The sequence below is a fragment of the Phodopus roborovskii genome, unplaced genomic scaffold (assembly GCF_943737965.1).
Source record: "Phodopus roborovskii unplaced genomic scaffold, PHOROB, whole genome shotgun sequence".
Taxonomy (NCBI): Eukaryota; Metazoa; Chordata; class Mammalia; order Rodentia; family Cricetidae; genus Phodopus; species Phodopus roborovskii.
The window spans coordinates 44,209,180-44,223,520 of record NW_026126517.1 but is presented as its reverse complement, the minus strand read 5'-3'; the positions used below and the strand labels follow the sequence as shown (position 1 = coordinate 44,223,520).

Here is a 14,341-nt window from a genome sequence, read left to right as displayed (position 1 = left end):
GGTCTCACTGAGAGTCTCAATAGCATGCAGTGCTTTGGACTGGGATAGTGAGCAGCTGAATCCATAGGCTGTGTGAGAGTAGGGGAAACACACATACACACATACACACACACACACACACACACACACACACACACACACGCACGCACGCACGCACACACACACACACACACAGTAACTGTAAGAAATAAAATGCCAATTTACTTTTACAACTTGGCTCTGAGGACTGGCCTAGGGGTCTCATGCACACCATGCCTACTTTTCTCAAGCTGCACCCCAGAAGATAATAATTTAACACAAATCACAGATTTCTAAGAATAAATTAAGGCTCATTTCCATGTTTGTCTGTTTAGCTGAAAGTGGCAATGTTACCTGGAGCCAGTATAACCGGGCCCTTAAGCTTCTCTGGTGAGGAGACTGCTTAAATTCAACCTGAATCCCAGATAAGAAGTCCCGCTTAATAGGGCACCGGACAGGAAGCCGCATTTCCATCGGAACTTTATCAAAATTGACCTGTAAGGAACAAAAGCACTTTTGTGATGAGCTGGTGTCACCTAGCAGCTACTTAACAGCATTTAAAATACAGGTTCACTCATGATGTTGCATAAATAGGACACGTTCATCTCTCTCTCACCAAGGTAGCTTGCTTTATTCTGTTTCCTTTGAGGCCAGGTCTCACTTTAATTTATAGCCTAGGCTATCCTTAAACTCACAGCAGTCCTCCTGCCTCAGCCTCCAAACTTCTGACATCACATATATGAGCCACCACACCCGACCAGAAGTGCTCTTCAGGTCATCTGCAGCCACGGCTTCTGTAGCAAAAGCACTGCTTTCTAACACTTCCTATGAAATTAGGAATTCTGAATGCTTTAACTTATAGAAATTGTACTTAACAATGCTTTATAGGAAAAATCAGTAGCAATAGCGAATTCCAGGCAATTTTTTTTAGGTTTATTTTATGTATATAGGTGTTTTGCATGCATGTGTAATATGTGCCACAAACATGAGGTGCCTGTGGAGGCCAGAAGAGGGCATCAGATCTCCTGGAACTGGAGTTAATGGAGGTTGTCAGCAGCCACTAGGTGATGGAAACTGAACCTCAGTCCTCTGCGAGAACAGCCAGATCTTAAGTGCTAGACCATCTCTCCATACCAGTTCCAGGCAATCCTTGGGCAAAACAGTTTAATAAAGGAGCTGAGCTTGCCTTTGTATAACCTAATGGCATGTAAATTTTCATCTAGCCTACAATCACCAATGGGTATAAGAAGAGCCCATGACTGGGGGGCTTCACCCTAAGATGGTAAAAACAAGAACAGCAGAAGCTTAGGCCTGCAGGCGAAGAATCTAGAAATGCAAGGAAGCTTCTGGAGACATTGTGCAGCAAGGAGGACTTCATGCTTTGGCTCTGTGAGACTCATGAAGAGCACACCCACACTTGTGGGTGCTAACCCACAGCCAATAATCATCTACACTGGATGAAATAATACAGCAAAGTTCATGTATATTTTTCATCAAGGAAATATGTAAAATCACAATCTGTATTCATCAAAGTGAAGAAGGCGTTACTCAAAATGTGACAAACTGTTTGCACAATCATAAGATCTCCATAACCCTACGGAAAACAAGTCACACAGAAATGATCAGCAAGTGGAACATGTGACAAATATAGAGAAGAACAGAGTTAAATGGTTTCATAACTATGTTCTGATTAAGTACATTGACAATTTTCCTAATAAATATAGGCTTATTTACTTTTAAGTTAGCTTCTGTACACAGGGCATTAAAAGTTTACTTACTACTGGTACCATTACCTAGAACAAAGAACCTACAAAACTGTAGAACCACAAAGCCATTAAGCAACACTTTGGCATACCTCAAAATTGCTATCCAGCTTGATCCATCCCCGGCCTTGTGACGCGAGATGCTTCTGATAGGACTGTTCCAGTAACATTATCTGCTTCTGACTAAATGGCTTCCATTTCTGTTTTGGCTTCATCTCCCAAACAATACCTGAACTAAAATAATTCACAAATGAAGTTAAATTACAAGTATATACTCTCATGGGGTTGCTACTGACATTTGTATTTATCCAGCTATCAATTTCCCATGAAAGCTACACTGATACAAGACATGATTTCAAGCACAAGAGATTCTTTTAAAACAGTGAATTTCTCCTGCCTAAAAAGATGCACAAAGAGCAAGGCAGGGGAAAATATCTCCCATGGCAACATGGTGGCATCAATCAAACAACTGACTATTTCTGTTTATTCTTACAGGGCCCCAGAGATTGTATGCTGTCAATGTCAAGGGAAGAAAAAACAAATCTTCCATAAAAATTTTAACTGATGGAATTTAAAATATAAAAAAACTAAACACGTTGATCCCAGTTCCCTCTCCTTCCCTCTCTCCCTCCCTCCCTTTTATTCTCTCTGCCCTCTCACATGCACCCTAACCACCCTCCCCTCCTATCCCCCCACCCCAATTCCATATGTAGGGGAATGCCATCCAGTTGGGGTCATGTAGATCTGACAGGTCATGTGAAGTAGGGACTAGGGCTCCTCTCCTGTCTCTAGGTTAAGGCAGTTATCCCTCCATGGGGGATGTGTTAGCAAGGTAAAATAATAAATTAAATAAAAAAAAATGCTTTGACTCCAAAATTTAAGTTCAAGGACAAGTTACTGGGGAAAACGATTTGTATTTTAGTTTCCACAGAAAATGAAAAGCTGTGGATTCCTTCCAGACTAATGTGGTTTGATCAAGCCAGACAGCCTGAAACAGAGTACCAGGTGATCCTACATTCAAAACAGATGGACAAAGCAGCCTTACAGACTAGAGCCAGGATTTCTGCATCTTCTTAGAATCCCCCATGACAGCGCCCCTTACCAGCAGGAAGTAGTTTGGAAAGAACGATGCCCAAATTCCCAAATATTGTCTATAAATGTTTGTTTTCATTTAAATGGACTTGGTTATATAAAATAAATAAATAAAAATAACTAAACACAATTTAAAACACATAATCTATGAAATATTCTTGTGGAGATATCATTTTACATAATTATTGTTACTTATCCAAATTAAGTGCAAATGATCAAGTGGATTTTTAAAAATATTGTTTATTTATGTGACCCTGTGTCCCTATGTGCAGTGCCCATGGAGGCCAGAAGGGGGCACCATATCTCTGGAGCAGAAGTTCAAAGATTTTGTGGATGCTGGGAATCTACCTTGGGTTCTTTCCAAGAGCAGTAAGTACTCTTAACCTAGGATCCATCTCTTCAGCCCCATATTCATGCTGATTTATAACACACATCTTACCAACATTTTCACAGTTACTTCCAAGTACTGACATCAATCTATGAGAACACTGTAACTATTTTATTCTTTATTGATATATAAAATTCTAAAAAATTCTTGTGCTGATACTTATCTTTTAACTTATCAATACTTTTAAGGTAATCACTTGCAATGACAGGATTACATGGAAGTTCCTCAACTGGACAGGTGGGTTTTGAAATATAAACATTTCTTTCACATATAGGTTAAGGCCTGAAAAACTTGTCTCTGCAACTAAAACTAAAGGCTTATTATATAAAATATATCCTCTCCAAACACATGGTGATTGGAGACTTTTTTTAACTTAAGACAGCACGGGAGATAAACACCAACAGAAATAAGCTTATGACAACTTACATTTTGCATAAAAGCACTATTTGGCTTTCTTATTGTCAATTAGGGTTCATATGGAAACAGTCAATTCCTTAGCAAAAGATGATTTCCAGTTCCAGTTAGAGAATGAGAATAGTACAGGAGGGTAATTCTTTCTCTTCTGAAAGATTCTACTATTGATTCATAATTTAAAGAGTTCAGTGAGAGGCTTCCACTGCTAAGTCCTTCAATGGCTGTGTAGTAAGACACAGGACAATGAACTTCCACTGCCATCAAAACATCACAGAACTCATAGTGGATAACCCGTGAGACTGAATTTGACAACATACAACAGATTCAAGTATTTCCCATATATCTGCTGACACATAATACAAAGAACAGAAGCCATGAAATACTTCACATTTCAGAATTTTATGGACTTATCCAACTAAGATTCTGTTCCCAGTTGCAATGTATTTCAGACTTCAGCTCAATCAAGCAGAATTTGCCCTTCTCCTGTTTGAAAATATTCTCAGCTACACTTAAAAGCTGATTGGTCATTTTAGGCTCCACAATGACATCCTAGATGCACAATGACTAGTGCAAAGAGCATCAGCTGACTCCCCACAGCCAGGGATGCATCTGTGCTACTGGCCTTGTGTAGATGACTGATGTTGTTCTTAATGTCCTTGACGCCTTAAACAACTGTCCTCACCAAAATGCTAATGGCCTTCAGTAAGTTATCATCACCACACACATCTCTTTAGCTGCAGTAATCAGATGGGCTCAACTAGCCCATCCACGACCAACTACAAAGGGTTTTCCCTTTGGAATCACTTGACAAATGAGTTCCCCAGAAGCTGACTTTGGCTATAGCCTCATTCGTGCATATCTTTGTGAAAACCTGTGCTATGGTGAGATGGTCTGTCTTAAAAGTTTCTAACTTTTCTAGCCACTGTTCTCCTGCAAACACACTTAGTTTGGAAGCATCAATGTATACCATCTTCTTCTGGCACAGCTATAATGAATGACATTACACAATAAATAATGCTTTCTCAAAGATATTGCTCACTCTGCTGTGCCCTAAAGAGGGACAGTCAAAGTCTACTCTTTTCGTTTTCATAGGATGGGTACCCAGTGGTAAGAATAAATAAATAAGCAATATAGCAAGACAATGTCCACGGTGATGTGAGTGCACAGGGCAACAGAGAGAAAGCATGTAAGACAATAAACAGGGCTGTGTTCCCAAAAGCCACGCATGGGCTGCACATTGTGAATTCATATAATTTCACTTCTTATAAAAGATTACTTATGGATTTCCCATCTTCTCAATATTAAAAACTTTGGTTTGAAATCAAAAGCTACACATAAACAGGCAGTGGGTTAGATGTAGCTTATAATTCATACTTTGCTAAGGTATATTAAAGAGTATTCTTAAAGTAAATATGAATCTATAATACTTTAATTTACTTAGCTTACTGATACTGTCATTGACGATGTTTACCTATGTGCTACATAAATCCAATAGCTCTCCCTGATAAAACCAAGAAACATGGGAAGACTTCCTCATAGATGAGAGGCATCTAAACAGATTGTTTCACTGTGGGAAACTGTCCTCCAAATAAGTCCTTCCCCAAACTCAGTATGATTAGAGGAGACAAATATTTTCTCGGCAGAAGTAGAACCAGAGGAAATAAGGGGTGGCAAAAGTTCTAAATAACCGTTAGACAGAATCCAGAGCAGACTGCTGCTCGGGCCACAGTAAGCCTGGCCTGCTCCTATCACATGCTGGCAGGCACGTTACTGAGTGCAGTGAATCTCTCCCTAGCAAACTTCCAGCTAGATTTCTCACTTGGGGAAGCAAGTGTACAAGGCTCTGACATTTTCACAGGGCCACACATTTCACAGGTGCCCACACATTCCCTTCCCCACACCCTCCAGGCTGTCTGCTGGGGCATCAGAGCACTTAGCTGCTGCTCATGTTAGGAAACCTACCCCCTTCCCCCAGAGCTCTGTAACAAGGGACCCAGACTCTGCCATATGAGCCCGACTCCACTCCAGAGTCACTAAAATGATACCCTTGGATGCTGGGGTCTGAACTCTCCTAGGAGTATGCCCTCACCATGCTGTTGTCTGTGAACTTTTAACCCTCAACAATCCATCTTAGTGTCCTTGAACCCCACACCCCAGACCTTTCAGATGCATATCACAGTATGTACTGCTTCCCTTACGAACCTTCTTTCTAACACAAGTGACCTCTCCCAAGGCATGCTAGTTTCCCCAAATTCCACTGCTCAAAATGAATTATGTCCACTGCAGATGCAGGTACTATTTTCAGCATTTCACAATGTCTTTGTAACTCATTTTTTAAAACAAAAAAGGAAGGAGGGAAGGAAGGAACAAATGACTGACTTTCTTCCCTGTCAACTGACATGGGTACTGTGAAGGCACATGACATGGGTACTGACATGGGTACTGTGTCTCTGGGCCTCTCAGCTGACAGCCTGAAGAGTTACTCAGTAAATACGCCACAATGAGAACAAGGATCTGTTTATACTCTCACTAACTGGGTATCATGCATGGACTCTGGGCCTTTTAAAGACTCCTAGCTTCTCATCTCCTTTTGTATATACCTGGTGATTCCAACATATGAGACTTCCTGTTTGTTTTCATTGTTAACCAGAGAGAGCCCAAGGCTGTGGAGAGACAAGGTGACTTCATGGTCAGCCTGTTCCATTTCTTCTGCCTGGAGCGCTTTGGAAACCAAAGCAACATCATCCGTGAAAAGGAGAATCCTCTGACGCCCATCAAGGAAGGACACCCAGTGTATCTGGATGTTTGCATCATATGGAAACTGTCCACACTCATCCTGGAGAAAGAAAGACTTTGAGTTAAACCAAAATGGAATTTTCATACTTACAACTAAATATAATAACTGTGAAACATTAAAAAAAAGCTTTAAAAGAATGGCTATAAGATAAAAAATCCAGTTCTAATTGACATAAAGCCAGCATTTACATAGAAGCAATAGTAACACTCACCAGCTCTTGGGATATGGCTCAGTGAATAAAGTAGAGCTCTGCAAGCAAGATCAAAAGTTTCCAGCTCTGAAACCCATTTAAAAGCTAGGTGGGAACGGTGTTTGCCAGCACTTGGGAGGCAGAAGCAGAGGATTCTGGGGCAAGCTGGCTACTTAGACTAGACACATTGAGAGACCCTGTCTTGATAAAGTAGGAAAAGATTGAGGAAGACCCCAGAAATCAATTCTGGTGTTCTACATGCATAAGCACAAGCACTCATACACTCATACACATGCCCTCACCCATATGAGAATATATACACATATACAAAACCATCAATTTTCCTGTCATTGACAGAGTAATACCCTGGTTTGAGTTTCTAGCTAGTGCTGACAGGGCACTGATCAACCTTTACTCAAACCAGTACTATCTCCAAATTGGAGAATAGTTCCTGCAAGGAGGCCACTAAGAGATCATTGTAAGAAGCTGTGGGGGTGACCCCTAAGTTGCAGTGGAAATCCCAGGATGTCTGAGATGTCAGAACCATGGGACATCTGTGAGAAAAACTTCAGGTGTGGAGGGGAGCTGCTTCAGAGCGAGGGGCTATGTCTGTTGCTGGCAGCAGAGCAGGTGGGGCAGGGCTGCACAGCCCCCTGGATCTCAGGTGATTCCTCCACAAGCCCCAGATGCCAGACAGAAATGCAGGATTTCACCTGCTCCCTGCTGGGTTCTGTCTTGTTTGGGTGTGATCAATCCATGCTTTGCCCTCCATCCCCTCCCTTTAGACTCCTTTAGAATAGGAATATGTACTATGCAACACTGGATGTTGGAAATATGTAACTTCTTCATGATTGTCTGGCAGGGGGTGGAGTGTTACATTTATAAGACAGCCTGAGTCTCTGAAGAGCTTGTACTTACACTTCTGAACAGTGCTGAGGATGTTAAAGACCAGATGGGGTTTGTGAAGGTAGACTGCATGCATTTTACATTAAATAGTCACAGGATGGAGGCAAGGAATGGAAGGCTAGTATATAAAAGTTGGTTGTGTGTAGGGTTGACCAGGGGTGAGCATGTGACTATTTATACTAATTGTCAACTTGATAGGATCTAGAACCATCTTGGAGAGAAATCTCTGAACATATATGTAAAGGATTTTCTAAACAAAGCTAATAGAGGTGAGTAGATGCATAAATACACCTAAATGTGGATGGCACCCTTCCAGGAGCTGTAGCCCTTGGCTGCATAAAAAGGGAAAACAAGCCAAGTACCAGCATTCATCGCTGTCTGCTCCCTCACTTTGGATGTAATGTGACCAGCTGTTCACCTTACCCGGCCTGATGGACTTTGTTCCCTTGAACTACAAAGGCCCAAACAATCCTTTTCATCATTAAAGATGCCTTGCCAGTACTTTATCAGAGCAACCAGAAAAACAACTAATACAAACTATTTGCAATATAAAGCACAAGGCTAACTTTCTAGAAACAGTTCAGTTCACTTTTGTCCTGTGAAGACTGCACTTCCGTATCAAATGGTACCTTTAGGAGATCATGCTCCCCAAAGTTGGACGCATAGCTCCATGTGAGTTTTCTGGTGCCAGTGGGATCTGCCCAGGCAAACAGTCGAGTTTCTCTTGGAAGCAATACAAATTCCTCCTGGGATCCACTGAAATGATTGACAGAGGGAAGATTAGCACACCTTGGTCTTGAGAACCACAAAGGTCTTAGGAACTTGCTTAGTTAATAAAATACAACTCAACCCCAAACAACTACACTTAATATGTTCCATAACTAACAGTCCTGAAGCCTAGGCAGACAGAATACGGCAGCTTCAACCTCTTCTAATTTGGGCCAGTAAGCAACACACAAGAGGAATCCATGAAGGCAAATACATGGGTCTATCTAAGTTCCTCTATGAAAGGCTGTGAACAGTCAACATTGTACTTCATTCAGTTCCCAAGTTTAATGTTTTTAACCAAACACAAAAGCTTAGCAATAATATGTAATACAGAAAGAAAAGAAAACAAGAGCCCATCCATACCTATTCAAAGTGTAGCCTAAGGACCAGCAGCCGTAAAGTCCTGAACCTTATCAACACTCACCCAATAGGAATCTGAGCAAGATCCCCAAAGACTTCAAAGTGCATCATTAAAGTTGAAGAGGTATTGGTTTATAGAATGCAAACACACCTCAGAGGGGATAAAAAGTAAACCAATTAGGTTTTTATTCTAATTTGTGCTTTAATGTTTCTCTCTGTGTTCATATCATGAGAATTAGGAACAATCAATACAAGGGCTGGAGGTACAGCTCAGTGGTTAAGAGCATTGGCTTCTCTTCCAGAGGAGTAGGGTTCAATTCCCAGCACCCACATGGTAGCTTACAACAGTCTGCAACTCTAGTCTCAAGGGATCAGTGTCCTCTTATGGCCTTCACAGGAACTGCATACATAAAGTGCAGACATAAATGCAAGGAAAACACACAAACACATAAAATAACACACACACACACATGCAAAAAAAATCTAAAAAAAATTAAAGAACAAGGAAAACAGATATCTTCAGTGAATCTGTATGTGCGTGTACCTTTATTTACATGGGCTACATATTTGAAAATCTTTAGAATCTTTCCCCCACGCCCCTTCTCCTTCTTCCCTTCCTCTACTCTCTCTCTCTCTCCCTCTCTCCCTCTCTCTCTCTCTCTCTCTCTCTCTCTGTGGTATTAATAATTAAGCTCACAGCTGTATTGGCCAGGCAAATGCTCTATCACTGAGCTATATCCCTGGTCCTTATTGCATACACTATTTTCAGACAGGACCTCATCAGGTCGTCTGGGTTGGCTTTTAACTTGCAATCTTCTTGCATTAACCTACTGAAGAGCTAAAATTTCAGACCTGAGTGAGCCATGGGCTTGGTTTAAACTATTTTTCACACCCTTAAATAATGACATCATCCAAATGACAATATACCAAGGACACGAATAGTAAAATTCCTATCACCCATGGTATAGTTACAGTATCACAACTCACATCTCCTTTGACCTTTATTGACCCTACCTCAAACTAGAGATGCATTTACAGGGAGAGGTGCACTTAGCATTAGCATGTTACAAAGGGAGGGATGATGTTTAATAAATAACTTCACAGTCATTTGTTGGCATTCTGAAATGGCTGTGAAGCCATTTGGCAAAAATGCCCATTTGAACTGACTGAAACCTTTCATAGCATCTCTTTATCCCAGGTTCACATAGTACATGTAAATTCTGCTGTAGAAATTTAAATGTTTTGGGGAATGAATACCATGCCAAAACTTGCCAGTATATCAAGAATAAATACCACATGCTCCTTATCACCATTATAAAGTCTGAAGACATCAGGATGTGAAACTCCAACATTTCCAAAAAGGGACCATGGACCAATGACAGCACAGTCGCGTTTCTAACCCCATCTTTTCTCATACCTCTGTTTATATGTGAGGATGTCCCACTGTGTGTGGTTCATTATCAGGGCAGGTGCAGATCCCTCGTGGTAATCAGAGAAGGTTATGACAGTTGAGTGTTCAGCAGTGTTTATATCCACCAAGATGCCTCCATTCTGTTCCGGGGGGAAAAGTACATTCAGTGTACTGGCTGAATCTCAGCTACACGTGGAACCATTATACAGTTCAATCAGCTGTACAAACTGCTTACTTTCTGAAGTTCTTACTGGCTTTGATTCTTACAAACATATGTTGGCATTAAACATGCCCACAGCAGACCTACAAATAATTACCAGATCTCTACAGCACAGCTTACAGAAATATGTTCAAGCAAGTCTTAAAAGGCAAAGACACGGTGTTATACAATATGAAGACTTACCAGATCTTCTAAGCTCAGTAAAGTTCCATTGTCTTGTCGGTTATAAAAGAATGGCTTGGAAGATCCTTCATAGCCCACCACTCTCACACAAAGTTTGCCAGACAAATTTTCAGGCCAAAATGGAATGCACTGAAAACACAAATATAATGCCAGTTTTAAAATTGTGCTGTGACATAAGATACTGCCTTGGTGAAGCACACAGGGTAACTTAGTTTTCAAGTTTAAAACTAGATGAAATGTCATCAAAAATGTTTTAATATCCTCTATACTTCATAGTAAAAACACCGATAAGCTGGTTGTGGTGTTACACTCAGAAGCTGAAGCAGGAGGATCCTGAGCTCAAAGCCAGCCTGGGTTACACAGCAAGACTCTATTAAAAACAAACAAAACACTATTGATATAATTATGCAACCAGCGTGTGTTTGTCAGAATGAAACTCAATTAATCTATACATATGAAACGCAAGAGTTTATTGATTAAGAATACCTCCATATCCTGAATCCTTAAAAATCTATATTCTTCATTGCAATTGCTTTTGTGCCTTGCCAAATTCAGTTCATGGACACACAAATAATTTTTCACAGAATATCTGCTTTATACAAACCAGCAAGCCAAAGGCAGGCATAGAAGAGGCTACCACAGAGCAGGATCCAAGTCCAGACCCAGGAGCAGCTGTCACTTTAAGCTTCTGTTTCTTCATCCATAAAGGGGGCATCTTAGTTCTTAATCTAACACAGAATGTGGTTCTATTACAGAACACCCAGTAAATTTTGTTTCTGACAAACTTACACCAATGATAAGAAGACAAGCATTTTCTACACAGCACATTGGTTCTGTTTACTTTCCATAGCATGTGTTTCAATTTTAGTTACATGGGGAAAACTAAAGAATGACTGCTAGCCATCTAGACAGAGCAATAGTAAATATTACCAATAGTTTTCTACTTTCAAACAGGATGAAGTAAAGATCTTCCGAAGCTGCTGTCATACTTAACACATATATGTATGAGATGGCTTAATAAAGTATCTATGCAATTCACATTTCCACGTCCCTATACATTTTAGGAATTAGTACATTTCCATGTCCCTGTATATTTTAAGAATCAGTCATATTTTAGGGAAATTTACCTCTGAAGAAGCGACATAGTGCCATTTGTTGGTCGGTATGGAGCCATCAGAGGCAATCTCTCCAACTTCCAGCTCTAAGTAGGACTTGTTTGCAATGGTACAGAAGGGAGTCAGAGTGACTATTCGTGAGAGGTTGAAACTGCTCATTTTTATGCTAACCCCGACCTGGGGGAAGGAAACAAGTTAGCTCGTTCTCATGCTCTTTATTCAGTGTCAAAAATGAAGACATACGTCTCACACGCACGTAACTTAAAATATCTAAAGTAAGAGTTCTTAAATAAAATAATGAATAAAAGCTGTATTATTCTACCACTGTCTCTCACAGAAAAGGTCTCGAATCTAACATCACCTTTATCGGACATCAACTGTAGAACACAGATCACTAACTCAAAGACAACTTGTAATTACAGACTTGCTGTCTAGTTTTGTTTTACTTATTAATAATTATCCATATATTTTTATAATTAGTAAGCTCAAACTTTATTGCTTTGACTGTTACCAATAAAATTAAAATTCTGAAGCAGTAGTAAACAGATTATGTGACACCACACTACTCAAATTTTCAAAGGAGTCACACTTAAGATTTAAGAAATAATTGACAGGGTATTTGGAAGGAACATTTTGGTGTATCTTGAATATTAACCAAGTTGCCTGCTCCAATGGATTCAACTCCCTGCTTTATTTTGGCAAATTGAAATTCTGCTCTGATACAGTTATCACAGAAAGCCTGCAGTCAGTCCTCCCACAGAATAATTTGGTTTGAGGTTTCTGTACTTTAGGAGCCAGCTTGATTACTGAAGTGCGGAAAAGTAAATAAAGCCAAAGGTAATAAAACAGATGCTCTTACCAGGTACTCCGCATTGGTGGCAGGGCATTTCACACACCCGTAGCTTCCCACGGTGTCCAACGAGAAACCACTGGACCACTCACTAGTTGAAATTTTTAACTGTACCTACACCAGAGAACATATAACATCATATAAGAAACTTAAAAAGATGACATTGATTTTACTTCTCAGAAAAAAAAATTACTAGACTTCTAGAAATTTCTTCACTACCTTGAAACACAAAAAAATATGATCACAACCACATGGGATGGTTCCAGGCTATGAAAGAATGGGATACCTCTGACCTCCACACTCACCTCTGCATAGGTGTAATGAATGTTAAGCATGCTACATTGTTTTTTAAAAGGATCACAACACTAAATACTCCTGTGCTAGATTTATGACAGAGATTCCCAAAAGTGTTAGCAAATAAAAGACAGTTTTCATATCTCTCAGCAGGTAATAAAAGACACTATGAAAGGCTAGAGCTCAGGACACAGCTGTCTTCCTCAGTGAGCACTGAAGCCCGCGCAGATAAAAGCAAGCACATGCTAACGATTATGACACCACACACAACGCAGTGGGTGAGAGGACAGTGGGTGTCCCGGCTGGCTCTGGCATTTAGGGGCACACTTACCTGTGCCTCTGCAGTTAAGCTCACCCCTCTGCACCAACCAAGACCATAAAAAACATGAGGACAACCAGAAAGTCACACACAGAGGCAATTCCAATGCCATGTGCTGGTCCAAACTGAACAGTCAATCCCACACAGCAGCATCACCTGGGAGTCTTTTATAGACAAAGATTCTCAGGCTCTGCCAAGAAAGACCTTTTACTAAAGTAAACCCAGGGACAGAACTCAGAAAACAATTCTAAAGCCATTTGGGTGACAATAATGTAACTGAAATCTGAGAGCCAGGACTCCAAGCAACATGGCTGGGATACAGAGAGTCACTGTGAACAGAAAATCTTCAACACATCAGTGATGAGCACAGTCTCTAAGGACGAATAGCAGATAAGACAAGACAGGGGCAACCGGTAGAGCTGGAGAGACCAGCAATCTGTGTAGAGGGCACAGCACCCATAAAAGCCTAGGGGAGAGTGCTGACCATACTTGGACACTGGGTTAGGAACACAGGAGGCCCAACTGACACAGGCCAATTCAACTGCTGCATGTTTCACATGCCACACCAATACAGCAACAGTGAATTAAATAAAACTATTCCACCTGACAGGACTTGAGTAACAGCAGTGATCTACAGCACCTGAAGAATAGGGAGCCCTGATCCCACTGACTGCTGCCGTAAGTTCCTAACATCCAGCTGGACTCTGCAGTCTTAAGCGTCTCCGTGGACTTAATTTATAACAAGGGCACCCGCACACACAGCCAAATATGCTTTTAGACTTCCGGGTCTAGATTTAGTAGCTGTCCTATTTTAACTTGCTAGAGCATACCTTATTTTTACTAAAAATGTTCTTCTTCTTGAAAGAGAATAAAACAATGTCCCTGAAATCTGCTGGATGTTTCACATGTATATCCTCAGAGCAATACTGGAGAACCCGAGAAGTTTTGTTGATTAGCCAATAGGGACTAAAGACAGACAGCTCCATCCGACAGCCAATTCGTCTGACGTGTACTGACAAGTCAACTGTCATCACTTCTGCGGTATCTGAGGAAAAGCACACGAGGAAGAACTCGGGAAGCGTGTCGCAGATGCGGAAGTGTCCGTTCCAGTTCTTGCCCAGATATTTCACCAGGACTAACTCCATGATCTCGCCGCTGATTCGTGAGTGGAGAACATCGGCAGCGCTGCCTTCTGCCAGCTCATGGGTTTCTGCAGTTCCCTAAAAACAATCACACAGCCAAGTGTTGGTGGT

The 14,341-nt window shown here is 40.9% G+C and overlaps 1 protein-coding gene across 4 annotated transcripts in view; it reads right to left on the bottom strand.

Moving 5' to 3' along the window:
• Positions 1-14,341, bottom strand: part of Vps13c (vacuolar protein sorting 13 homolog C) — a 147,044-nt gene that overhangs the window by 25,324 nt on the left and 107,379 nt on the right. For all 4 annotated transcript variants that reach the window (XM_051197858.1, XM_051197859.1, XM_051197861.1 and 1 more), the window contains 9 exons: positions 13,919-14,308; positions 12,485-12,589; positions 11,638-11,802; positions 10,511-10,639; positions 10,114-10,247; positions 8,198-8,324; positions 6,276-6,511; positions 1,874-2,015; positions 373-513 (listed from right to left, as the gene is read on the bottom strand). In XM_051197858.1, coding sequence (XP_051053815.1) covers positions 373-513; positions 1,874-2,015; positions 6,276-6,511; positions 8,198-8,324; positions 10,114-10,247; positions 10,511-10,639; positions 11,638-11,802; positions 12,485-12,589; positions 13,919-14,308 — 1,569 coding nt within the window. The remainder of the gene's footprint in view (positions 1-372; positions 514-1,873; positions 2,016-6,275; positions 6,512-8,197; positions 8,325-10,113; positions 10,248-10,510; positions 10,640-11,637; positions 11,803-12,484; positions 12,590-13,918; positions 14,309-14,341) is intronic.